This window comes from Penicillium canescens, assembly GCF_028828765.1.
Source record: "Penicillium canescens strain IBT 15451 chromosome Unknown utg000011l_segment0_segment0, whole genome shotgun sequence".
Classification (NCBI taxonomy): domain Eukaryota; kingdom Fungi; phylum Ascomycota; class Eurotiomycetes; order Eurotiales; family Aspergillaceae; genus Penicillium; species Penicillium canescens.
The window spans coordinates 78,402-104,783 of NW_026703973.1; the positions used below are offsets into that span (position 1 = coordinate 78,402).

At 47.7% G+C, this 26,382-nt stretch overlaps 11 protein-coding genes across 11 annotated transcripts; 7 read left to right on the forward strand and 4 right to left on the reverse strand.

The window, feature by feature from the left end:
- Positions 1–953: 953 nt before the first annotated feature.
- On the forward strand, positions 954–2,465 carry N7446_012734 (prolyl hydroxylase family protein; the record flags this gene model as incomplete). Its single annotated transcript, XM_058521476.1, has 2 exons — positions 954–1,236; positions 1,288–2,465. 2 exons carry the CDS (start codon positions 954–956, stop codon positions 2,463–2,465), a joined length of 1,461 nt encoding a protein of 486 aa, XP_058364953.1.
- A 1,542-nt stretch (positions 2,466–4,007) lies between these two features.
- N7446_012735 (uncharacterized protein) lies at positions 4,008–5,725 on the reverse strand (the record flags this gene model as incomplete). Its single annotated transcript, XM_058521477.1, has 2 exons — positions 4,008–4,033; positions 4,096–5,725. The coding sequence occupies 2 exons, from the start codon at positions 5,723–5,725 to the stop codon at positions 4,008–4,010; spliced, it is 1,656 nt and encodes a 551-aa protein (XP_058364954.1).
- Positions 5,726–6,148: 423 nt separating this feature from the next.
- Positions 6,149–7,508, forward strand: N7446_012736 (uncharacterized protein; the record flags this gene model as incomplete). Its single annotated transcript, XM_058521478.1, has 2 exons — positions 6,149–6,236; positions 6,283–7,508. The coding sequence occupies 2 exons, from the start codon at positions 6,149–6,151 to the stop codon at positions 7,506–7,508; spliced, it is 1,314 nt and encodes a 437-aa protein (XP_058364955.1).
- Positions 7,509–8,298: 790 nt separating this feature from the next.
- N7446_012737 (MFS transporter) lies at positions 8,299–10,153 on the forward strand (the record flags this gene model as incomplete). Its single annotated transcript, XM_058521479.1, has 4 exons — positions 8,299–8,606; positions 8,666–9,652; positions 9,715–9,846; positions 9,907–10,153. The coding sequence occupies 4 exons, from the start codon at positions 8,299–8,301 to the stop codon at positions 10,151–10,153; spliced, it is 1,674 nt and encodes a 557-aa protein (XP_058364956.1).
- Positions 10,154–10,464: 311 nt separating this feature from the next.
- N7446_012738 (CIA30 family protein) lies at positions 10,465–11,178 on the forward strand (the record flags this gene model as incomplete). Its single annotated transcript, XM_058521480.1, has 2 exons — positions 10,465–10,943; positions 10,992–11,178. The coding sequence occupies 2 exons, from the start codon at positions 10,465–10,467 to the stop codon at positions 11,176–11,178; spliced, it is 666 nt and encodes a 221-aa protein (XP_058364957.1).
- A 767-nt stretch (positions 11,179–11,945) lies between these two features.
- Positions 11,946–12,444, forward strand: N7446_012739 (DUF3759 domain-containing protein; the record flags this gene model as incomplete). The annotated part of the gene is made up of 3 exons (XM_058521481.1): positions 11,946–11,961; positions 12,059–12,202; positions 12,275–12,444. The coding sequence occupies 3 exons, from the start codon at positions 11,946–11,948 to the stop codon at positions 12,442–12,444; spliced, it is 330 nt and encodes a 109-aa protein (XP_058364958.1).
- Positions 12,445–13,443: 999 nt separating this feature from the next.
- N7446_012740 (glycoside hydrolase family 76 protein) lies at positions 13,444–14,975 on the reverse strand (the record flags this gene model as incomplete). The annotated part of the gene is made up of 4 exons (XM_058521482.1): positions 13,444–14,019; positions 14,124–14,573; positions 14,626–14,873; positions 14,939–14,975. The coding sequence occupies 4 exons, from the start codon at positions 14,973–14,975 to the stop codon at positions 13,444–13,446; spliced, it is 1,311 nt and encodes a 436-aa protein (XP_058364959.1).
- Positions 14,976–15,896: 921 nt separating this feature from the next.
- Positions 15,897–17,522, reverse strand: N7446_012741 (uncharacterized protein; the record flags this gene model as incomplete). The annotated part of the gene is made up of 2 exons (XM_058521483.1): positions 15,897–17,165; positions 17,214–17,522. 2 exons carry the CDS (start codon positions 17,520–17,522, stop codon positions 15,897–15,899), a joined length of 1,578 nt encoding a protein of 525 aa, XP_058364960.1.
- A 665-nt stretch (positions 17,523–18,187) lies between these two features.
- N7446_012742 (uncharacterized protein) lies at positions 18,188–18,956 on the reverse strand (the record flags this gene model as incomplete). Its single annotated transcript, XM_058521484.1, has 4 exons — positions 18,188–18,287; positions 18,358–18,419; positions 18,481–18,812; positions 18,863–18,956. 4 exons carry the CDS (start codon positions 18,954–18,956, stop codon positions 18,188–18,190), a joined length of 588 nt encoding a protein of 195 aa, XP_058364961.1.
- Positions 18,957–20,107: 1,151 nt separating this feature from the next.
- On the forward strand, positions 20,108–24,087 carry N7446_012743 (NACHT and WD40 domain protein; the record flags this gene model as incomplete). The annotated part of the gene is made up of 3 exons (XM_058521485.1): positions 20,108–20,540; positions 20,592–22,245; positions 22,300–24,087. Exons 1-3 carry the CDS (start codon positions 20,122–20,124, stop codon positions 24,085–24,087), a joined length of 3,861 nt encoding a protein of 1,286 aa, XP_058364962.1. The 5' UTR covers positions 20,108–20,121.
- A 1,063-nt stretch (positions 24,088–25,150) lies between these two features.
- N7446_012744 (uncharacterized protein) lies at positions 25,151–26,323 on the forward strand (the record flags this gene model as incomplete). The annotated part of the gene is made up of 1 exon (XM_058521486.1): positions 25,151–26,323. One exon carries the CDS (start codon positions 25,151–25,153, stop codon positions 26,321–26,323), a length of 1,173 nt encoding a protein of 390 aa, XP_058364963.1.
- Between the last annotated feature and the right edge of the window lie 59 nt (positions 26,324–26,382).

The following is a 26,382-nucleotide window of genomic DNA, read 5'->3' on the forward strand; positions in this document are numbered from 1 at the left end:
TTGTAGATATCCTCCTCAAGGATGCCGTATTTCATGATCGTACTTTGAAGGAAGTTAAACCACGTTGTGACCATCTTCACGTCTTCGCATTGAGCTCGCCGGTAATCGTAGGATCGTGAGAATCGAGTAGATAGGCCGGGATGCCGTTGGACGTAATTGTAGACCCAGTTATTGCCGACTGTTTCAGCTGGTTGAATTCCACGGCCCTCAAGCAGTAAATTGGCCGCCTCTCGTACAGTATTCGGCCGAGGAGCTGCTCCGCGTATATCCAATGAGACAATCCAATTATAAAGCGTCTCCTCTTCCAAAATGGTCAATTTATGGCTATTGGCGCGGGTTTCTTCGCGACTTTTGACGCCTACTAGGCGGCGACGGAGCGTACGGTCGGGTACGTCGAAATCGCGTGCCAATTGACGCAAAGAGCATTTTTTACCATTTTTTCGAGCTTCAATTGCTAAGAGGATCCTGCCCTCTTGTTCTATACGTTTTTGGGCTGATTCAGAAGGAATGGGTGGCATGGTGGGGGTTTAAAAAGAGAGAGTTGTATAAAACGCGAGAATGACGCGTGGGTGCGGCGCTCGCTTGGGTGCGGCGCTCGCTTGGGAAATACGTTATGGAAAGCATAGCTCTAATTGACTCTCGATTGAATATGATACATACAAAAGTACATAGTCCAAAGAAGATGCCCATTCGCGGGTCTTGCTTATACTATATAATAAACCAGTTTCACTCAAACAGTAGATCGACACCTTGTAAAACATATCAATTAATGAATTATTCTGGGACTAGAGTGATTAATAGGACTTGACAAACTTCATAGAATAAAAAGAAGTTATGGCCGTTGGAGTCACTCGAGTGGCAAACACCGAATGACCGCAATTTTGATTTTCCGGCCCCATTCGCCAAAACCCTCAAATCTCCACCTGCATCAACTTATCAACCATCAGACATAAATGGCGAAGTCTAAAGCTGCGAAGCGTAAGCGCAATGCACAAGTCGGCCTTCCACAAAAATTGCCCAAACCTGACTCCACCCTGACCCCTCCTCCTGATGGCGCAACCCTCGAGCCCAAACACCTTAAAACAGTCGTCTCAGACGAGGATCTCGATATCACCGTCGAGACGCTCACGGCCCTCGCAGAATACCCTAGCCTGACCAAGTCAAAGGCTTGCAAAGATCTTCGAGTTGCTGTCTATGACTTTCGTCAGGCTTGCACTACCGGTCTTAATACGGCTGGTGCGCTACCCTTCCGTCTCTAATCGATGGCTATAACTGATTGCTTGGTAGAGGGTGCAAACCTCACAGCACGTATAACCGGTGCCCTGGCCGACGAGAAATACATGGAGGCCAAAATTTTGCTTGCCGAAATGAGAATCAGGGGTGAACAGCCTAAGATCGGAGCCTTGTGTCGCTGGGTAAGAGATCTGGACGTTGTCAGCGGGCTCTCAACACAGCCGAAAGCATGCGATTATAATCCCCCTAGTCGTAGCGCAAGAGACATGGAACTACTTGGCGTTCTTGATGCCATACTGCGCGTCAGCACACCGATCGACACCAGCTCGAACGCCTCCAGCTCACCCTCCCCGATTGCCTTTCACTCTATTTGGGACCTCCGACCGTCGACCGCACCACTACAGGTCTACGCCTCGGTTCTCGACAAATCTATCCTGGACGAGGCCCCGAAATCTCCCACCGCCCTCCGCGTCATCGAACATACCCCCGGTGCACTTCGCAAACCTCCGAACCACCATCCCGCAATCCTCTATACAACAGAACCTAATGCTGTCCCGTTGGCTCCCGTGGGTCCCTCTATAACATACCACCCGCATCCTGCTGTTCCTGGCCTCGGCCTGGCTATGGACGTCCTCTCCCCCACGGAGTGTAAGGCGATCATTGCAGCTGGGGAGTCTGTCAATTTCCTACCCGATGCGCCTTTGCGCGAAGACGGCGACGTGAGCATCTTGGCTCACAACTTCTACTGGATTATCGACACTACTTTCCATGACATGCTTTGGGACCGCATCTCCCCTTATGTGCCGCCCTCGATTAACGGCCGCTTAGTACGAGGCATCAATCGACGCTTCCGGGTATACAGATATGTCCCCGGTGCCGAGTACCGGTGTCATATTGACGGAGCTTGGCCACCATCAGGTATCCTCCCGGATGACACATACGTGTACGACTCGTCGCCCGAAGACCGAAGGCAGAGTTCTATGTATACATTTTTGCTATATCTTAACGACGAGTTCGAAGGCGGAGAGACCACCTTCTTCATGCCAGCCGCGCGTGAGGGAACACTCAACGCGTACCCCGTACGACCTGTGATGGGATCCGTTGCCATATTCCCGCACGGCGAGGCAAACGGGGCCTTATTACATGAAGGGACGGGGGTAAGGAAGGGTGCTAAGTACATTATTAGGACAGACGTAGAGTACGATGTTAAGCCTTCCGAGGAGGGACAATAAATATACGAATTACGTGCTATCACAACTTGGACCCTAGATAGAAAAGTAGTGTTTGGCAAATGTTGTGCCAAAGAAATCGCATGACCCAAATCCAAGAGATACATGTATATACTTGTATGACCGCCGTAAATTGGACCGATTTTCGTGCCAATTTTGCTTCTTGCAGCTTCTAAGCTCGCCGAGTAACCTGATGAGCTGAACGTCGCAAAGTGCCTCTGCAGCCGTTCGTTGGGATGACTAAGTTCTCGAGATAATCATGACTGTCCTTAGTGCTATATGGCTCTTGTGTCGTTACTTGGACATTCTATCGCCTGCTACTGACGGTGTGAAATTAATTGAGTCAGTATATATGATTTTTATTTCTTATTATCAGTATTGACTAGATCAAAGAAAACAAGAGCAAATATCAACAATACCACCTGCCTAACGTATTTGCTTGCCCTCCACCCAACGAAACAATATCCAGATATGCATTAGCGTTGCCAAGTAACGCATGTATTTTTACCAAATAATACATTGGAAATTTGTATAAGATCAATGAACTGGAATCTGACAAGTGCCCCTGTGGAGAGGGCTCTCAGACGCCGAGGCATGTCTTACTTCAATGTGAGACCTTTGGCCAACTGAGGAGCGTCTTTTTGATCAATTGCATCGAGAAGTTGGGCCCTTTGAACTGTCTAATTATGACAGTATTGTTTCGAACCCGCTGGCAACCCACTACGTTGCCAAATTCATGCACCAAACCGGTGTTTCCCAGTTTTAACATGCTGATCAGGAAGAATCCGATGATGAAGCTAAAGACCTAAACGTAGAGGTCATGGAGCAGAATCCCGAAGATGCTGGGCACTCACCAATGCTTGCTAACACCGTCGAGGGTGGAGAGAAACTCAATGAGCTAATCGAATACACACTACCGGACTGAGCTATTGGCCCCGGAACGACCTGAAACAACAATAAACAGCAATTAAGGCTGAAGTGAGGATGTCGGAGGTGTGTACATGCCTCGTGAGAAGGAGAGGACATTAGAGAGGTGGACAGTGCATCCACGCACTCATTTTTTGTATTCAATGCATTACCTAGCAGTGATTTTTTCATCTGTACTGCGGGGTTTTATGGGTTTTATAGGTTTCATGGGTTTGGCTTACATGTAATGGGCTGGTGCTTCCACTCTTTGAGAACCAGCCTCGCTTTTTGTACTGGAGCATGATCAGGCGCACGGAACACGAGTTCTTGCTTCAACTGGAAAGAAGCGCCTGCATAGCCATTACGATACTAGTTAGGCTCCAACAGGTTAATAGAACTTTGATTGATTGATTGATTGATTGAATGAATGCACGAGAAATACAATTACTACGCCTTACCTCTTACGGTTAGATAAATGGAGAAAGAGTCCAAATAGCTTCCTTGGGGAATCCTTCTAGCATGGGCCATGATATAAATACGGAGAAGATGCTAATAAGGTTGGAATTCTGCCACTGTTCTTTTCCAAAATTGTGCTTTATGCTATTATGTATTCCATTCCATACATCGGATCTGTTTAGCTTATGCAATCCAAAACCACATCCGCTCTGTTTCAAAATTTTAGGTCAGAGGTTTCGGTCAGCCGTAGAGAAACTCAATGTAAACTTACCGAGAAAATTGCGAGGCTTAGGTTCTTCCCACGTTGATTCCAGCTCATCGGCCTCTTCCTTACCAGATAGGAGGTCCATGTCTTCTATCCTAACAATCCTTGTTCTCTTGATGAATTTGTATCCCAAAAAGAGCATGGCAAAGATGGGAATATCAATATAAGGAGGAATAAAGCTCTTCGCGCTGAAGTGGCCAGGGAAGAATGCATCGAAGCCGTTGAAAAATGCCACAGTAGAGGAGAATATCATGGCAAAATAAGCCATGAAAGGCTGGAAAGGAGACTGGAAAGGGAGTGAGGAGCGTGGTATGCCATGGTATTTCAGCCCTCGATGGAAGCGAATATAAGTTACGGCAATAGAGCTCCACACAATCAGCGTACTAACAGAGCTCAAATTGCTAATCCAAAAGAATACCTCGGCAGAGCTAGATGAGACATTTAGATAGACAAGCAAGCTCAGTGCTGCAGTGACAGCAACACATGCATATGGAACCCCGAATCTTTCGAATCGAAGGAACCGAGGCGCCTTCCCATCCAGTGCCGTGGAGTAGAGAATTCGGGTGGACGCATAAAAGAAAGAATTACCCGCGGACAACGCGGAAGTGAGCACAACAGCGTTTATGATTGAAGGCAGCACCAAGATACCTCCATTCTCGATAGCAATGACGAAAGGGCTTGCCCCAACGCCGGCAGCGCCGGTGTCAATAGCGTTGAGCAGTCGATTATCTTTAGATGAGACGCATAGACCCACTAAGAAGACGCTTCCGACATAGAAAATAGCAATGCGCCAGAAGACACGACGGACAGCCTTTGGAATGTTGCGCCGAGGGTTTTCAGTCTCTCCCGCTGCCACGACAACCATTTCGCTGCCGCCGTAGCTAAATGTAGCCTGTATGAAAACTTTCCAGAATGCTAGAAAACGGCCCAATGAACCAGTTTCTAGGTATTCATTCATTGGACCCGGACTTTCCCAGTAGCGGAAACCTATACGGTCATGTGTTGGTGCGCCACCGAGTGTGATAATGAGCATGAGCAACATCAATCCCACAATAGTGGTGAGTTTGATCGATCCAAGGACAAACTCCACTTCACCATATACCCGAACAGGGAGGCAATTAACGGAAATGATAGCCACATAAAGCACAGTGATCCACACTGCAGAAGAAATGTTGCTGGGCCAGTAGTCAATGACAAGGGCAGCTGCGCTGATCTCGATTGGAACGCCAATAGCAAATTGGTACCAATAATTCCACCCCAAAGTAAATCCCAAGGCTTCATCAACAAATCGAGATGCATAAACGGGGACTGCACCGGGAAGAGGGAGCCAAGTCGCCATTTCACCCATACTGTTAATGACCGCGTAAAGGTTGAAGCCCGTAATGAGATAGGCAAGCACCGTAGACAATGGCCCAGCTAGTGAAAGAATCTGGCCTGTACCCACAAAGAGCCCTGTCCCAATGGCCCCGGATAGAGCAAGAAATTGAACATGTCGAGACTTCAGTCGTCGTTGTAGGGTGCCAACCTCCGTCGGCGCTGTTGCACCCTTCTCGGTCCCCGGTCCGGAACGTTGAGAGACGAAATCCTTATCGCCCGCCTCGACATCCTGTTGATTTATCATTTCCTGTGCTGCCATGGTAAACCTTGTATTTGTGACAATGGACGAGCTGCCGCACACCCCTTTGTATAGAAACGCACGGGCCTTGCTACAGGCGTGGGGTAAAGATGGGGGACGGGCGCGTTGCTTCCCACGCTGATGGTTAGTCTGGGGTTATTTTTCTGGAAAAGGAAATTCTCATGTCGGAAAGCTATCCACTTGGCGGGTCTTATCTCCCTCCAGTCCCCCATTTCAGTTGTTGATCGGTAGAGTGATTGTATCGCAGGGATGTCCGGGGTCCACTGCAAGGCCTAAGCCTTCTAGGCTTTGCTAGAGTTGTATTCTTTGGTGGTATTCGAGTCAAGATCGAGTGGGGGTTGGAACAAAAGGAAATTGGTCGTCACACTTCATTTCCTATTTGACTCGCTGTATCTGACTGACTCCCAGCCCGTATCTTTCGAGATGTCACTCTGCCAAGATGAGCCGAAATTCGGACACGACATGCGTCGGCATTTCTCGTTCGCTCCGGGTTATCGAAATCTGAATCATGGTAAGCCCTACATTGCATATACCCACATACCTGCTCATGGTGCCAGGGTCTTTTGGAGCATCGCCAACCGTGATTCGCAACCGAGCAAACGACCTACGCGAGGAATGCGAGGCAACTCCGTGTCCTTTTATCAAGTACCGCTTCCCTCAACTTCTGGACGATTCTCGGGCTGCTATAAGCAGCTTTCTTGGTGTACCTGACTCCACAATCGTTTTCGTTCCGAATGCGACCACCGGTGTCAACACAGTTCTACGGAACATAGTATGGAATAGCGATGGAAGAGACGAGATCCTTCAGCTGGATGTGATATATGGAGCTTGTGCGAAAACAGCACAATACGTCTGTGAGGCCAGTGGTGACAAGGTCCGCACCCGACAGGTTGGGTTTACATACCCGGTCGAAGACTCTGAGATCGTTATAACCTTTCAAAAAGCAGTAAAGTCTTCACGCTTGGAAGGCAACCGCCCGCGCGTTGCCATATTCGATACTATTGCCTCAAACCCCGGGCTCCGACTCCCATTTGCCGAGCTCACCGCGGCCTGTCGCGCAGAGGGAGTACTAAGTTTGATCGACGGTGCACATGGAATCGGACAGATCGATCTTAATCTGTCAAAATTAGACCCAGACTTCCTGGTCAGTAACTGCCATAAGTGGCTTTTCACTCCTCGCAGTTGTGCTGTGTTCTATGTTCCTGAGCGCAACCAAGCCATGATCCGAAGCACTCTGCCAACGAGCCACGGGTTTATTGCACGGTCCCAAGAGAACTCATGCGTCAATGCAACAGACTTCGTCTCCAATTTTGACTTTGTGGGAACCACTGACAGTGTTCCTTTCCTGACGGTGCCTGAAGCCATTCAGTGGAGACAGACAGTTTGCGGCGGGGAGGACAAAATCCGGCAGTATTGTATTCAGCTTTCTCGCAAAGGTGGCCAAAGGGTTGCTGAAATCCTAGGGACTAAGATCCTAGACAATGTTTCCCACAGCTTGACGGAGTGCTGTATGGTTAACATTCTCCTACCTTTGACAAAGCCTACTTCTGGAGATGAAAGTATGATCAAAACGGCTGGGGCTCCGAGTATCACAGTTACAGATTGGATGCAGCAGACCATGATCGGGAGATTCAAAACATTCATGCCGGTCTTTCCTTTCCAGGGGTCTTGGTGGGTTCGGTTGAGTGGGCAAATCTATCTCGAGGAGAGCGACTTCGAATGGGCGGGCTGGACGCTGAAAGATCTTTGTAAAATGCTACTCGATGAGGAAAAATCCAAATGAATCTTCTCAATGTGAGTCAATAACAGGGATTATAGACAGATAGGTACCAATAAAGGCATATGGAAACGAATTGAATCTACGAGAGGAAAATCGGTCGAAGAATTGAATGCCACCTTCAGATTGATTGTACAAAGGAATTTCCAAGCTTATTGCCAACAACTCGGTCCGCAGTCATGTTCAAGATCAGGTGCACATGCAATTATACAGGCGACGTAAACGGTTAGGTCCGCTCGGCTTACATTCGGCACAGATACGTCAAAGCATGCAATCGGTTTCGTATTATATATCGGGCAAAGGGAAAACCGGCCTCCAGACATCGGCACGCATATTAATACAAAAATTTTCTCTGTATTGGGATCGGACCTGAAACAAGTCTGATAACGGGTATGGTCGGCTGTCCTCGGTAATGTTCCCTAGCCACACCCCCGACCATAACCGAGCTAAACACGACATCTAACTGGTCAGCTCACTTCGATGTCTGGACACTGTGGCTGAACAATGGATCTCGGCATTTACTAACAGCCACAGCGGAAAGGTATGGATCTTCTTATAGCAGTTTCTTGCCTGGTTGTGGCCTGTTTGAAAGATCCAGGGCCCATTTTATGATAAAAATAGTGGATCAAACAGACACGCTCGGAGGAAGAAGAGGAAAGAAAATGGCAAGAACACTGAGAGGGGCTTAGTAGCATAGAGACATATAGATATTTCTTGCCCCCGTCGTTGTGGACCATGTATTCTCCAACAGAGCCCTCCTTTCACGTAAGTTGTACTATGACAGTGAAGTACTAAAATGGACTACACCAATACATCTCATGAGAGATATGAGCCAAGCCTCGATTTCGCCCACGATTCTCGCAGCGATTCTGACGACACAGTCGATCATATCGATTCTCTTGAACTCACCCGTATCAACACCTACCGACTTCAACAGAAGACTACCGTTGGCTCCACAAAAGGACCGATCCCCCGTGAAAAATGGCTACCGATGGGCGCCAGCAAAGAATACCCACCAGTACTGCCAGACTCCGAGGCCTACGTGGTGGAATTTGATGGTGCGAATGATCCATTGCACCCATATAACTGGTCTATGCTGAGACGGTACGTGCCTATATTGCGCAGATTTATTACGAAGAGGCCCTGTCTGATCGATTGAATAGGATATCCCTGGTTTGCATCTTGTGCTACGGTACGTTTGCCGGCTCATTTGCCAGCGCTGTGTTCTCGGCCGCTATCTCCGGTATCAGTCAAGAGTTTCACACCAGCACCGAGGTTGGCTCTCTTGGAGTAACACTTTACGTTCTCGGGTTCGCTGCCGGTCCCACAATCTGGGCGCCAGCATCGGAACTGATTGGGAGGCGCTGGCCACTTTCAGTGGGACTTTTTGGCTGTGGCATCTTCACGGTAGCATGTGCGGTCGCCAAAGACATCCAGACCATTATGATCTGCCGGTTCTTTGCTGGTCTCTTCGCAGCTAGTCCAATCTCGATCGTTCCCGCGGTTTTTGCAGACTTGTTTAACAATGCTCAACGCGGAGTCGTTATGTCGATCTTCTGTATGGCAGTCTTTATTGGGCCATTTGCAGCACCCTTTGTGGGTGGCTTCATTGCAATGAGCTCTCTAGGATGGCGGTGGACAATGTACATCTCAGCAATTATGGTCTTCCTAGGGTTTGGCTTAGTCGTCGTCTTTCTCGATGAGTCTTATGCGCCTGTTATCCTTGTGCGCAAGGCGGCTACCCTACGCCGCCAGACCCACAACTGGGGCATTCACGCGAAGCAAGACGAAGTGGAGGTGGATTTCAAAGAGCTTGTTAGAAACAACTTCGCGAGACCAATTGTGATGTTGATTACGGAACCCATTCTGCTTCTTATATCACTCTACATCTCATTCATCTATGGCCTCATCTATGCTCTTTTGGGTGCATACCCTGTTGTCTTCCAAGGGGTATATGACATGAATATGGGTGTCGGTGGATTAGCATTTATTGGCCTTATCCTAGGGGAGCTTCTTGGTGGTATTTTCGTTCTCTTAATACAGGGATCTTATGCCAGAAAGCTGGCAGCCAATGGTGACAGACCTATTCCTGAATGGCGTCTCCCTTCAGCTATTCTGGGAGCGGTTGCATTTGCTGGTGGGATGTTTTGGTAAGTTATCCAAGAAATGTTGCAGACGGATGTCTTGACCACTAACTCGACGCCCATAATAGGTTCGGCTGGACCGGATACACAACCTCTATTCACTGGATTGCCCCTGTCGGTTCAGGAATCCTCACCGGAGCGGGTATTTTCCTGATTTTCTTGCAATGCTTCAACTACATCGTTGACTGCTATCCTTCCCTGTATGATCCCTTATCATTACCTCAATCGCCATATAGGATATTCATTAACTAAATCAATAGAGCTGCATCCACCATCGCCGCCAATACAATTCTACGGTCGGCCATAGGGTGCGCTTTTCCGCTATTCTCCAGACAAATGATGCAGAATTTGGGGGTGCAGTGGGCTGGAACTCTGCTTGGGTGCATCGCTGTCATCATGATCCCTATCCCTGTACTGTTCAGGGTTTACGGACCCTGGCTACGGGAAAGAAGTAATCTGGCATGCTCGTCAGTCTACGATGTTGAAAAAAAGTCCTATGATGTTTGATAATGAAAATATTATAAGTAATGAAGATACGCTGACGCTAATTTCTGCACGACGTACTACATGTGATCGCAATTTTGGTTCTATGGCAGGTCACCTCGCCGCATTTTATTTTTAAACTTCAAGCAAGGCGTCAGTCTGATAATACAAATGGCTATCTCCACATCAAATGGACCAATTCCATTTACCAAAACAATAGGATGTTGAGGTAGTTGGGGATGTTTGATTGTGTTTGTTTAGTCGACGTCATACCGCTTCCGATTTGCCGTCTCAGTTTCTCTCCCCACCATGGCTCAATCCCTCAATACTACAATATGAATACTACCAAACTTCTCTTCGGTCCGAACTGGGATCTCAATAGATGGACCGACTCTGACGATCGCGTTCGCGGCGGATCATCCGAGTCAGAACTCGTCCCTTCCACAGATGGGGTTTTCTTCCGCGGCAGCCTCGACATTGAAACCCTTCGCGGTGCCGGATTTGCCTCTCAACGCACGGTTGGACAAGACGAAATTTGGGACCTCACTGGAAATGATGGCATTGAACTCGATGTCGTTCCATCGGACCGGAAACGCTACACCTTCTCCTTGACAGACGAAATCCCAGAGCAAAGACGAGATGGCCGTGAACAAAGTGCCCTGGTCTGGGAATACGACTTTTGCGCCAGTTCTGTAGGGGCAACTGTGCGCATATACTGGAAGGATCTGAGAGCAACATATCGAGGGAGGCAGGTGGAAGCTGCGAGGCCCTTGGACTTGTCACGCATCAGGAGATTTCGGATCATGGTCAGAAGGTAAGATTTGGATCGCCTGCTGGGAAGATATTGATGCTAATTAATTAGCTTCTTTGGGGACCAACATGGTGAATTTGGCCTGAATATTCGTACAATTGGACTATTTCGGGATAGCTATCTTGATGATCCCAATTTGGTAACAGAGTCGATGGAGTATAATTTTGAGAAAAGAGAGTCTTCCGGGAAGACGGAAGAAGACCAGGATTGGTTATTATGCTGTTGCCCATTGTTTTAAAGCTTTACGGGCTTTTCATTAGAGGCGCGGGAAATCATCGATTGGGAGTACCAGACCCCATTATGGTTCGGTGGCAGTAGCCAGCCTTGGGATACGCATAATGTCCGCCACAGTTTACCTCAGCTTGAAGCGTCAGCCCTTGATATAAACATCCTCTCTGGGGTCCTGTTCCCATCATGGATGCTTTCCTCCGATAATTAAAGTTCAACCCCTTGGAAGTAAGCACAAGCTTGACCAATGGTATCACTCGGCGGTCGGTTATGAGATGTTTGCCGTATCATGATAACGAAGATTTGGGTATGTATAGGTGTACAGATGGGCTCTCAACATCAGGTGGCCATCTTACCATCAACCTGTTTGAAGTACTATAACTATGGACGTCCTTCGTGTTTCTCATTCCTGATTTTTGCGCTTCGACACCGCCACTTCCAGCCGGGTCCACTCCCTTTCCTTGCAACTCAGAACAGAGGTGTTTTTATCAGCGAAGTCCGTTATAGAGTACATTAGTGAGAAGCCACGAAATTCCACGGTTTTTTACGTGTTTTTGACAGGCTTAATCACTGAGTATCCCCTATTTCAAGGGTTTCATTTGCCGTTCTCTCCTGTCTGACCCACTGTAAGTTTGAGACCCCGCTTAGGGACAAATTGGACTATTCGTGCGTTATATATATACCTGTGTACCCCTCTTCTTCCCTTTTCTTCTTCCCCTTTTCCATCAAGTCTACATCGTATTCTCACCTACTTCTACCTTCTACAATATCTTCACAATGGGCTGGTTCAGTGGTGAGTGATGAATTTATGTTTTATTCCTTTGGGTGTACATTGTATTACGATCATCCCTTGCCAAGACTGTCACTAAAGGCTTGGCTACTTTATCTAGACGATTCCCCGCAGCAGGACTACCACCAGCAGTGGAACAACTCTGAGCCCCAGGAGCACGATCCTTCCTTCGTCCATGAGCTGATCGCCGGTGCTGCAAGCTACGAGGCAGCCAAGGCTTACGAGGAGCACTGCGACAGAAACGGTACGCATATGAATAATCCTGCGGCCGTGCAAGGACCCATGAGACAGGATTCTGATTTTTTTTTTCTTACAGGCCAGCCGCAGAGCCACGAGAAGGCCAAAGAGATCATGGCTGGATTTGCCGGCGCCTTTATCGATCGCGAGGTCGAGTCCAGGGGTCTGGATTTCATTGACCGGGAGAAGGCCAAGTACCAGGCTCGCCAGCACATTGAGGACGTGTCCGCCGACCAAGTTGGCTACTAGGCAGTCCTTGGGAGATTGCTGTACATATCACTTTTACTTGTGTAGCAGAGCGTGGTATAGGTCGCTTACCGCACCAATGCCTGCGAGAGATCTTACAAAATATATTGGATAAATTGAAATCTTCTTGTTTCACATCCCTTGCAGCATGCAGTTGGTTGTACGACTGCCATGCATGAGAATTTCTGTTCGATTCTTTCATAAATCAAATATCGCCTGTCCCCTATGCTCCTGACCTGTCGGAGCGGTACCTGAAGCCGTCACGATAAACCCGACTCTCCTCGGTGGCCACCTGATTCCGAAGATCGCGACTGCTATTATCCGTGACCATTGGCTGTGATCAAAACAATATCCCTACGGTAGGTAAAGATACAAAGCATTTGCTTTGCTCCTTGTCATCTCTCTCTAGTCCTACGAGGGGATCAACCAATGCTGCCCAGGTATAGTCATAGCCACATATTTTCTTCCAATGCCCGCTTCTCCAATCCTAAAATTTTTCGCTCATTATTCAGTCCGTTATTGCTTGGATTTTATAAACACATATGCATTATGGACTCTCATCCTCCTCCCTCGGAGGTGATTCTCTGGAGAATCGATAAGCTGGCCACTCCTCCCCACTATGGGAACTAGCCAATATCCCCAAAGGTATCCCAGATTCAATCCGATGTCTTCCCATAGAGCCACATATCATCAGTCGAATACAACACCATTTGGGATCATTGCATTGTAGTCGGCCTATTTTTACCTTGCCTCAGTAGTAGCCTATCGAATTCTAAAGCATGCAAAGTTGAGACTATACGTGATCAATCCGTGAGCTTCTGCGAGTTTCAGAAGAAATTATATTTGGACACTCTGTTTCTTGCAGTGAACCCCTATTCCAATGAATGAGCTTTAATCCACTATGATAGGACGATCAAGTCTTGAATGAAAAGCATAGTGTATATCCGTTAAACGCCAAGTAGCCTGAACTCCACAAATATAGATGCATATACGCCCGCAGTATTAGCCACCGACTACCATGAAGCCCATCAGGCCAATCCAACCAGCCACGAAGACAGCAGTAAGTATGCCAGCACCTGCCCGGTCACCCGTTGTGATGACTGTTGTCTTTCCACTCGACGCATCACTGTCGTCTTCACCAGCCGTAGGATTACTGGTGCTGTTTCCACCAGTTGTCGAAGTGACCGGGGCCGTCTTATTGAAATTAATCATGTTGGCAAGAAATACGTTTGTGGCGCTGATTTCTTCTTCCATTCCAAGCCAACCATCGTATTCTGACTTATACCACCTAACACCACAGGTACCATTGTTATGGCCAGTGCAGGATGCCGCGGCGGCTGCACCGGAGGTTTGCAGCCTTGCTAAAATACTGTCAAACGTTGACGGGACTAGCACAGCAGTCAACGCTAGCCACGAGGAAGTGAGTCCTTTGAACAGAATTTCATTGTCGTTGCAGGTCTCCGAGGGCTCGCAGTTGAAGTCTTCAATGATATTGCCTGTGAGGAAGAATGTTTCGAAGGTTTTGTTTAAAAGCCCATTGACGGCTGTCTGCCATTGATCTTGTGCGGTTCCGCTTGTCTGTGGAAAAGTTTGAATCAGTAAAAAAGATTTGATAAGAATATCGAATCTATGGAGATAGAAGATCATAGGGATGGATTCCAATAGATAGAGGAATTTCTCACATAGTTATACATATAAGCCGCGCCCGCTAAGTACGTGCCGTAGTTATATGTCCACTGAGCATTGCCCTGGGTTGCACAATCATCGTTGACGTTAGTGGAATCGGCGACGTTCCATGTCGTGTTACTCAAGAGAGGTGATGAGACCGACCAATCCCAAATCTTGTTAGCCCACTGGAGATAAATCGCATCCCCGGTATATCGAGCTAAGCGTGCAGATAATTGGAATAAGCCACCATTGGAAATAGAATTTTTCATTCCATAGCCACTCTGGTATGGCCAAATTTGCCAGCGCAATCCACCCCCACATGAGGACGTATCCCATCTTTTGACCTGGGTATTGAATACACCCTGTGCCAGTGAAAGCCAAGAGAATCCAGTTGAGCGATCCGGAAATCCGTACTCGGCAGCTGTCATAGCTGCAAGGCCCCAAAACATTTGATCGTCGTTTCCCTTGAAAGCGTATTAGACACTTATAACGCTCCATTGATCTAGGATTCCTCACCAGGTAAGAGCTGTAGTTGCTTGGCATATAGTCTCCGTCATCGCCTGATTGCCATTGCAGACCAATACTAAGTTCCGAGTTATAGGTAGTGTCGCCGGTGAAGTGCCAGTATTGTAGGAGTGCAAGAAAGAGAGCAGATCCCTCCCACCATTTATCGGGAAATGCTCCGGGAATCTGACCGGTTTCATTGCCATAATACCAGGTCATCATTGAATAAGCCGAAGTACTCGCCGCGTCTTTGATAGACTCTAATAAATCGAAAGGTCAGCTCGTTCTCTGCATGATATCGCCGCAGATGCCCAGGTCGACGTACGTTCATCGCTGATGTCGAAATCGATAGCATGCGCCATATTAGACAGTAACAGAGTGGCGAGAAAACCCCGACAAGGGAAACCCCTAAACCAATACATTTTGTGAAAATGATATATAACCCATATAAAAGCAATTGACCAATCAGAAGAGGTCCATAGGAGTAAAAGAGAAGACAATTGTGAACAAGGAGCCTGGCGAGAAAAGAAAAGAAAAAACAATCAAATAGGCCAGAAATCCCAGGTAGATCCATTTTCCTAACTACGCATGGCGAGTTAAATATAGCGTCAGGGGCGTGCGTAATCCTCTGCGCTAGCGTCGTCAACTCTTTCATTGTGGGGTTTCAAGATTGCACTTTTCGGAATCGCGCGACGAACGAGTAGTGGAGTCCGCCAAGCTCAATCAAGCTTTTAGTGTCGTGTTGATCGTGTATATCGGCAATTCTTTGATTGTCGATCAGGCATATAACGGATCCCGGTCAAATCTGATCCTCCTGCCCTATCTTCAGTTTTTTTCCTTTTCCCAAGTTCTGATCATTGCTTTAGTCTGGTTTTCTTTACTGTTGGCAGAGATTTTGGCGCCGAGTATCAGCGTCTATTGAACATTTCACTCCGGGGCGTTCCTTCTAGATTCATGTACCTTGGAGGTCTTTCGATATCCCTGTAAAGCGGTCATACATGTATGATGACTCCGTCGCATGTCATCTTGACAGTCAGGCATCCCCGCAACTAATATGGAATACAAACTTTATCGCCACATACAGCACATGTACACGTATGGAGTACCGCATATGGTCAAGTAAAGAAATTCTAGGAGACAAGAGGTTCTAATCAACATTATCTGGAGATTTTGATTAACTTGGGGCATACACTTCCACAGGCACAATCTAACATCTATTGCTATTGAAAAAAAAAAAAAAAAAAAAAAAAAAGAGAGAGAGAGAGAGAGAGAGAGAAAGCCACTTACGGGGTGGATTGGTCAAGCTTTCGCTGCTCCTTGTTGGCAAGTTTCTGTCTCCAACGATATCCCTGCTGGAAAACAATCCACAAAGCGGGGCTTCCAAGCGCCCAAAGACCAGCAATAAACGTTGCTGTCCACCCAATGCCGATTGCCCCTATGAGAGGTGATGCCACTGCTGTTGCCCCAGCACCCAGCAAGCAGCGAAAGAGATTACTAGCTGCCGCGGTAGTTGCCGCGCTTTGGTAGTGGATGTCTACAACCAGTATGCTCAGTGTGCTGAATGCACTTGTAGTCGTAAGACCAGTGAAAAACAACATCACGAGAGGGCCAGATAGAGCAGTTCGATACTGCATCACCCAGCCGTAGGCTATAATGCAGAGACTGGCTAAATAGATTAACGGGATCGTTATTGCTAGTCTAGCTCGTTCAATGTTGAAGTTTTCAATCTCCTGCTGTCGATTTTTCTGGATAGTCATACCTTGAAGCCGTGCTTCACGGTGGAAGTTCCAGTCCAACAATCGGCCAACTAACCAGCGAGAGCTGATACTACCCATGCCCATGGGGAGATAGCACAATCCGACTTGGATGGAGTTGAATCCAAAGCGACTGGTCAACTGAGTCGACAGGGTGCTGATCACGGCCATATAGCCTGCATATAACAGTGCACCGTACATGAGGACCAAGCCTGTCCCTTTTTGTGTGGCTAGAAAAAGAGCCGATATTGGGTTGGGACGCCGCTTCAGTTGCTGAATGGTGGTGTAGTCGGCGGCTCGCTGTTCATCGCAAAATTGAGAGCGCCGTACACAAAACGCCCAAAGCGGGCGATTCCATGACGCCGGTGGTACAGATCCATTTCCCACGACAGCTCGACATGTCTCGGGGAAAGCAATAAGAATCACAACAAAGCAAACACCCGACAGAATGACCAGGAACCAAAAGATCGACCTCCATCCCAAATAATGATCCAAAAGTCCGCCTATGACAGGGCCCAGTGTCGGTCCCAGCGCGAGACCAATGCCTGCGTATCCAATATATTTTCCTCTCTCTGCACGAGTCGAAAGATCGGCCATGACAGCACTGCCCAATGCAACAGTCCCACTACTGCCCGAGGATTGAATGCAACGCAAAATCATCAGAGCGACATAGTTGTTCTGTAATGCAAGGCCAATATTGGCTCCAAGGTATATTGTAAAGGAGATGATGTATGCGGGACGTCGACCATGGATGTCTGAAAAACTGCCGATAAATGAGGGTGCAAGTCCTTGAAAAATCTATAATCGGTCAGTCACAATATTGTTGCACGTGATGACTTGAATTACCAAATATGTGGTGATAGTTAGGTTGATCAGTGAAACAGAGACATTCATATCCCTGGAGAGAGAGTCAAGTGCGGGTAGGTAGATGCTGCTCGAAAGTGGTGAAATGAGGGCCGCAAATGAGCCCGCCACAATCACAAAAGCCTTTCCGCCATTTGGAAGAATGCTGTATGGAGGTAAGGATCCATTTTCCGTTTGAACCTCCAAGTCAACTCCTGAGTCTGGCTGGATGGGTTGAGAGGTGTTGTTCTCAGTATTGCCCTCGTTGGACACCAGGGGCGGTCGCTTCTCCGTTACACCACCCTCTTGCATGATCGAAGATAGAGCACTTGTTTCAAATTCGATACTGACTATATGTTTTTATATCAAGCCCAATGGGCTTTTTTGTGCCGGGGACGGACCAGTACCGGGATAGAAGTGGGCCGCCATATAGAGAGCTCGCGCTGGGCTTAAAAATGCCCGATTAATGCCTAAGCTATCAATCTCAAGGTCTATCTTCATTTTAAGTGCATTTCATACATACGAGCATATGGCCAGGCTTGACCTGGCTTTTGCAATATCATGTCTCAGATCATATTTCACTTGCAGGTGTCGCATTGTAGTCCTGCTGTAACTTTACTGGATTATTTATGGATATGGAAACAATGCCACATTCGCAATAAGATTCTTCCTTGGGAAATACTTGCACTATTGGACAATGCCTGAGTTGAGATTACAATAGTTCCCATGCTTCCAATATTACAAGCGCAATCACCACGTCACATCTACCGAAGGTTCTTCTCAAAAAAGTCAGTTAATTGAGAATACCTGGAAGACTGTTAGCAATCAGTTGAATATCAATGTGAAGATCAAAGTCTCTCACCCTCGTGTGTACTCAGCTCGACTCTCCTCTCCATCCAAGTCCGCACGAGCACCCATCCATCCGTGCCACATGCTAGTGTATGTCTCAACATGTCCACCTGACTCATTGCTTTCGATCACTCGGGCGTAGCCAGCGACTGCATCAGCAGGCTCGTCTTTCGATGCCAAAACAATGTGGGGAATGGAAAGGGGGCAGCATCAGCCACATCCATGCGTCTGTTACTCATCAATCTCGTCAACTGCTTGTCGAATGTGAAAGTGTGAAAACAAGAGGCAAATTACATACCCTGGATGCACCTGTCCCGAGGCAGCAAAAGGACTGTTGGCACCTGAGGCTAATACTGTGACCTGTAAACGAGCGTGATTAACAAAATTTCCATTCCAAGCGTTCGTCAATTTCAGGCCGTACCTTTCCGCCCCAGCAAAGACCAAAGGCACCCCATTTCCCCACAGAAGGGAACCGAGACTTGTATTCTGGGATTGCCTCCAAAAGGACCGTCGCATTTCGCGAGAATGACGCTTTATGTGCCATAAATTCTGCAATTATCTGTTTCTTTTCCTCGGTATCGGCCGGAACATACTCCGGCTTGAGCGCATCGCCCTCGAAGAAATCAGGAACCAACACCACAGCGTTGAGGCGCACGGCGAGAAGGTCAGCACCCTGAAGGGTCTGGCTGGCGAGCCCAAAGACATCATAGAGGTCGACTATGCCCATCTTTCCGTCCGTATTTCCAGTCACATCTCATCACAAACAGTCAATTATTGCATGCGTAGATAAGCTGGAGACTCACATGTTTTGAGGCCCGCAATAGTCTCATAATGACCCTTTGGGGAATACCCCTGCACGGTAACAGGGGGAATAGTACGACAAGCTTCACAAGACATGATGAATATATGTATGAGTTCAACCCCAAAGGACACGACACGATAATTTATGGGCGAATCCACTATTTTCCGGGACCGGGATTATCAGATCCACACCCCACTTGATCATTGCGGTTGAACTTCAGTGTGAGGAATATATCTAGGTAAGTGCCCAAAGCTCTATATTTCCTATTTCGATACTATTTCAATCGGATACCTCGGAGATGTTGTACCTAATATCCAGTTCCATAGGAGTATACAGACACGTTCGAAATCAGTTTCACCACTTTGCTCTCTTTGATTCTTTCCCAAACTCGACTCTGAACACGCTAGTCTGTATTTGGATGAGTCTGTTTCAAACTCTCGAAATGTGTTGTAAAATCAAATCACATGATGAGAGACTATGTAGTTTACAGATAATAGTCCTATTGCTAACTGAATCTCATAAACCCTTACAACTCGATACTGACAGCATATCTTCACAAGAAGAGTAAATACACAATGCTGGGTTATGCAATCATTGATAAGTATGAGCGGCAAGTAAAAGTAGGTATCAATCCTCCCTCTACGAGTGAACGAACGAGGAGCCTGAAATCAAAACGGGGTTACTTCCCTAATGTCGAGGCTTGTTAGGTCACCTGGTGGCGGGAACTCTTGCTGCAACAGCAGCTTCAGCCACCTGCGAGGTCGTCAGAGATATACTGCTGATCAAACCACGGATCAGCCAGGCTGGGAAGGTGTTATCTGAGGCACTATGACGGTCCCTGTCGTGCCGTCGACCTTGAGGTTGATGTGGCCAGAAGCGAGGGGCAAGAGAGACGGTAGTTCGGTGCGGGCCGACCATCGAACCAGAATCGAGGACTAGGATAATCAGAACCTCGCTTTCAAATAAGTTACTCTACTAACATACCCTCTCTTCAGGCGACCAAGCTAGCAGTTTCATCTCTTTCTAATCACAATGAACACGGATAGTTCATTGGGCTCTGCTGTCAGCAAATCATCAGCAAATCACGCCAATAGGAATGCGTGCCTAACCACCGCCTTCTTCTCATTTCCGGCGCTGCCCCTCTCACCACTTGAAGCCTCACCTCTGCAGCATCGCCTCTGAATTCCCCTGTTATTAGACTCCCTCTTTTTATTGTCTCTACCATTATGGAGCGCTAGGGATTCTGTCTGTTATTCAGGTATGGAAGGAATTTCGGCGGCAGCCAGCGTTATTGGAATCATTCAACTCGCGGGGAGTATTGTGAAAATATGCGGTGGCTACCTCCAAGAGGTGAAGCACGCACGAGATGACATCATTGCGTTAAAACGGACGGTCGCGGACCTTGAATCGACTGTTGAGAAAATCAGAGAATATCTCGAAGGTCGTGACGGAACAACGCTCACCATTTCCTCCTCGCTAGTCAGGAGCATTGCCAACTGTCTCTCAGACCTCGGGTCCCTAAAGAAGAGTGTTGATCCAGGGAAAGGGAAAGATTTCATGAGAAGATTTGGAATCCGAGCCTTTAAATGGCCTCTCAATCGCACAGAGGTGGACAGACTGATCCAAAACCTCGAAAGATGCAAATCATCCTTCACCTTATCTTTACAAGTTAACCAGACGTATGTTTGTCACTGAAACTATTCAATAATCAACAGCTTATTTTGACTTAGCACTCTCCTAACTGGTTTAGCTCGGAGTGCGGACCGTGTCGACCAAAACTCGGTTCTCGTCAAATTGCCGATCGCATATGGGGCCGAGTTTGACTCGTACACAAACCAACATGAGGATGACTGCCTGCCAGGTACCAGGACCGAGCTCCTCCATCAGATTATAGAATGGGCTAGGTCACCGCAAAGCAAGTGCATATTCTGGTTAAATGGGATGGCTGGAACAGGGAAATCGACTATCTCCCGAACAGTGGCAAAATCGCTCAAGGAGGCGAAGCTTTTGGGGGCGAGTTTCTTCTTCAAGAGAGGTGAGGGTGACCGAGGAAATGCTATGAAGCTCTTTTCGACAATCGTAAGACAGCTCGTTGTCCGCATTCCTCGGTTGATCCCAGGGGTCCAAAAAGTACTCGACGACGAACCGGATATCGCAGGTAAATCCTTGAAGGAGCAATTTTACAGATTAATCCTTCAGCCTATTCTAAGCTTAGAGCTTTCTGAATTATGGCCTTTGACTGATTTCCGGGATTCCGCTATAATCGTTGTGATTGACGCACTGGACGAATGTGCTCGGGATGAGGACATACGAGCCATTCTTCGATTGTTGCCAACCCTACAAGAATCAAATACTCTACGTCTCCGAGTGTTTTTAACGAGCAGACCTGAGCTGCCAATCCGTCTAGGAATCTCACAGATTCCAAGTCTTGATCATCAAGATATGGTTCTCCATGAGATTCCCGAGCCAGTGGTACAGCACGACATATCCCTATTCTTGAAGCATCGACTTTCAATGATACGGATGGACCGGGGTCTACCTAACGATTGGCCTGAAGACACCGCTATCAAATCGCTTGTGAGAATGTCGGCTCCATTATTTATTTTCGCAGCTACCGCGTGCCGTATTCTTGGAGACCTTCAGTGGGATCCAGAAGATAGCCTGGCAAAGTTACTTGCATATCAGAATGATGAATCCCAATTGGATGACACGTCTCGATTTGACGACATGTCTCAATTTGACAAGACGTATCTTCCGGTGCTGAATCGGCTTCTTGAAGGGCAGAGCAAGAAGCAGGAAAGAGAGCTGGTTCGGGAATTCCACGAAGTAGTTGGCGCAATCGTGACGCTTGAGAGTCCACTCTCGGTTGCCTCGCTATCTAGACTTCTAAGAACCCCCGAGAAGCAAATTGATCGGAGGCTTAGCTCGCTACACTCAGTTTTGAGTATACCCAGTGATCTAACTAAACCGGTGCGGCTGTTTCATCTGTCATTTCGAGATTTCCTTCTTGACTCAGAGACAAGACATAAAACACCGTTTTGGATCAATGAGGAGCAGGTGCATCAGAGGCTAACTGCACGATGCCTTGAAATATGTGGCGGTCTGAAACAGAATATGTGTGGGTTAGGCTATGGCATGAAACGTACGGCGATTGACAGCCGGATCATTTCTCGGTATTTCCCGCCAGAGATGCAATATTCCTGCCATTTTTGGGCCCATCATCTGAGTCGATGCAAGGAATATCTTGCTGGAACAGAAAACTCACTTTCACATGTCCATTCATTCCTCCAGCAGCATTTTCTACACTGGATGGAAGTATTGAGCATTTTAGGGCTTAATTCAGACATCATAGGGATCATCAACCTACTACAGTCACTGCTACCTGTAAGTATCAAGTATCTATTGTCTATTTAGACATAACCTATGCTAATTTTTTAGGTTCAAAGAAATGTGGAATTATCCGAGTTTTTACATGATGCTCGGCGGTTTCTGCTGAAAAATGGGCCAATAGCTGACGATGCACCCCTTCAACTCTATTGCTCAGGGCTCATATTTGCACCCAAAGAATCAATCCTTCGAAGGCAATTTGAAAGGGAGATCCCTCATTGGATACATACTTTCCCAGAAGTAGATGAAGCCTGGAGCGCAGAACTACAGACACTCGAAGGCCATTCAGGCTCGGTACATTCAGTGGCTTTTGCATCCAATGGTTGTCTTGCGTCCGGATGTGGTGACGAGATCATCAGGCTTTGGGATTCATCCACGGGCACTCTACAGCAGAGCCTCGAGGGCCACTCCGGTAGGGTTCATTCTGTAGCGTTCTCGTCTCGTGGCTATCTCGCATCTGGCTCTAGTGATGGTACAGTTAAAATTTGGGATCCTGACACGGGGGTCCTGCATCTGACTTTCAAAGGTCATTCGGACTGGGTAAATTCTGTGGCATTTTCTCCCGATGGTCAGCTACTCGCTTCAGGCTCCGATGATGAGACTGTCAGGCTATGGGATCCCTCCTCAGGCAACCTGCAACAAACTCTCCAGGGCCATTCTGGACGAATCCAATCGGTGGCATTCTCGTCTGGCGGCTTCCTTGCGTCTGGGTCTGATGATGAAACTATCGGACTCTGGGATCCCAATACCGGTTTATTGCGGCGTACTTTTGTGGGCCATTCAGACTGGGTAAAATCTGTGGCCTTCTCGCCCGACGGTCGGCTTCTGGCGTCTGCCTCCTACGATAAGACTATTAGGACTTGGGACCCTTCCACCGGTGTCCTGCTGCAGACCCTTGAAGGTCATTCAGATCGGGTTAATTCTGTGGCCTTCTCGCCTGATGGTCGAGTGCTGGCCTCTGCTTCTAAGGACAAGACAGTCAGGCTCTGGGATTCCACCACAGGAATTTTACACCGAACTTTCGACGGCCATTCGGGATCTGCTTTGTCTGTTGTATTTTCCTCCTGTGGTCAACTGCTAGCGTCTGGCTCTTATGATATGACAGCTAGGCTCTGGGATCCCGCCATGGGCACTCAACAACATCAGACTCTTGAGGGGCATTCAGACTGGATTTATTCTGTTTCATTCTCCCCTGATGGTGGGACACTCGCGTCAGGGTCCCGCGATACCACAATCCGGCTCTGGGACCCCGTTAGAGGCGTCGTACAACAGACTCTTCGTGGTCATTCATTGTCAGTTCGAGCAGTGGTGTTCTCTCCCGATGGTCAATTTCTAGCATCTGGTTCCTATGATAAGACCGTCAGGGTCTGGAATCCCTCCACGGGCGTCTTGCAGCAGGTTCTCGAGGGCCATTCAAGCAGGGTTCGGTCTGTGGCATTTTCCCCCGATTCGCGACTGCTGGCATCTATCTCGAATGATGAGGCACTCATTCTGTGGAATCCCACCAATGGCACCGCTCTACAGCAGATCTCGGGGGTCAATCGACTAAACACGACCTTGAAGCTTTCCCAAGATGGCTCTTATCTGGGTAACAATCTGGGATCCGTCGATATCCAATCCTGGTTCAAAAACCATGGTTCCAATCCCACTTGGGAAATTGTCAACATATGGATAGAGAACGATCAGTGGATAGCCCTTCGCGGCAACAATGTCTTGTGGCTTCCTCCGGAGTATCGGCCAAAATGCTCAGCGGTCAACGGAAATACTCTTGTCTTGGGACATTCATCGGGGAGAATTTCATTCATAGGATTTCATGTAAAACATCACGGGCGTCGATAGATTTTCGGGCAGATCTGTATTCGGACGCAATTGGGCAGTACTAACGCACACACTCGCAACGAGTCTACGTGGACTCCTCAATTGAGATAAATTTCCCTACGTTCCTGACTCAATCACCAATATCACTCACGAAGCGGCGCGCAATATCAATAGCAATTCCTTTACCGGTAAAGAACGTCGGATCCTGGTTTTCATGAATCTGTTCAAGATCCAACCTGTTCGACAACGTCAACGTCGCAAGCTTGTGCCCCATTAAAAGTTATATATATGGGGACCACCTCCAAATCGATTGTTGCCCAGACGGGTTTTCCGCGGCATCTAGTTGCGTATCTCGCTCGTTGAGCATTCTTTTGGTGACTAATGACTTTTCCCTTTTCTCGATCCTACCTGAGATAGTTCCGCAGAAGTGATCATCCTCAATGTAATTGGAGGTAATACTTAGCCTCAGTTTCTTGCCTGGATTAGCAAATGGCATGGGAGTTCCTCATGTCTTTGATTTACCGGCGATTTTCGGGATCGGGGAGACCAACGAGCCCACGTACTCGTATGCGAACTCCAATGCAAAGATTGGGCACATCACCATGGATTACTATCTTAGCTTTATTAAGGCGCTAGATCCGAATCTTTATTGACACCACACCGAAACGGCTTTCGTGGGGATCAGGTACTGGGCAACGCTTGGAACTCCAGACTAATGCGACCCAAATGGAACATGTTCCTCAAGCGCAGGTGCATCGACGCTCTATGTGGGGAACGGCTCGCACAGGATATGGAGCATTGAACGACTATAGCATTTTTGCCACTGCCACTGTAGCAAGTCATACTCTGGTTGTCCGATCACGACCTACTGTAGATACTAAAACCGCCCGGGAATAGCAACCCTATCAAAAACTAGCATCACATCAAAAGCTTTAATATTTCCATACAAATGAGATATATATCAATTCCGGCTGATTCCGCCACAGTGAGGGGTAATCACTCGTCACTGACAGGCTGTTTCGGGAATCCGGGGTAGCTCCCTTCTCCACCTTGGATTCCTCCACTCTTCACATATCACCCCAAAATGAGAAGTTCATGCCTTTTCCCTACTCTGGCGGTCGAACTGGTGGAGTTGATCGCCAGCTTCCTTGAAGAAGATACCTTGCTAGACCTCCGTTTGGTCTGTCGTGAAATTCAGAAAAAGACCTTTCATCACTTTGCGCGGCGCTTCTTCTCATCTATCAAGACCGACCTGTCTGATGACAGTCTACGTCGTATAAACTCCCTTTCTCAGAATTCTGAGCTACGCTCTTACGTGCACGGTTTAGCTTTCATGCTTCACAATGGTGTCGGTCGCGGCCTAGTTTGGGAACGGCATCCATGGGGTCCATTATCAGCGCCCTTGGAGGTTGAGGCAATTCGGTCTCTTCGCGACAACCTAATTCAAAATTTGACTAATTGCCGATCTTTCTTTATCTTTTGTCGATATCCAGAGGGCCATCCGGACATGAGTCATGTCACCATCACTGATGCTGTCGCGGTTTTCTTTGCCCTGGTCGTCGATGCTCGTCTGCCCGTCTCATCCTTCCATCTCATATACGCGAACAAATACTCGCGCACCTTGATCATGGATATGCGCCGATTACCGAAACTTCTCTACCGTCAACCGGAGTTTAAACTTGTCTGGGGCAATTTGCAGAAGCTGTCTTTGGAGCAGTACCTTACCTTGGACAACTTTGGATTTTTGCTTGAGCTGGTTCTCAGCGCTCCAAACCTCCAGACTCTTCTTTTGAACCTTGGCTCGCATGACCTGGCCTCTGAATTCATGCACGAACTCGCAGAGAGTGCCAATTTCTCCAAGCTGCGCGAGCTTGCATTATTTCGAACATGCCTGCGGGCTCCAGATCTTGATAAGTTACTCGGCATTGCTCGTGAAAATTTGAGTGCACTGACACTATACCATGTCTCACTGGCTCCAGGCAGCAATTGGACATCCTTTTTGAAAAGGCTTAGTACGGGCTTTTTGGCTTTGCAAAGTATCTCACTTTACTATCTGTGGGACAGTACACCAGCGAAAGGGCTCTTGACTTTTCCAGATCTTCGGAAAACATCTTCGTTCTGCACCGCAAGTGGTCAGAGCCTTAACATGTTTTACTCCGAGGATCTGAAAAGTCCTACTGTTCTTGGGATTGAGTATTCTGGATCAAAGATGCCACACGTCTTGAGTTTATTACAGACAACTACTGAGACTTCTTGATCATACTTGGTCAGGGCGGCACGCATTCCAATCACTTATATGTATTATGTCCTGTATTC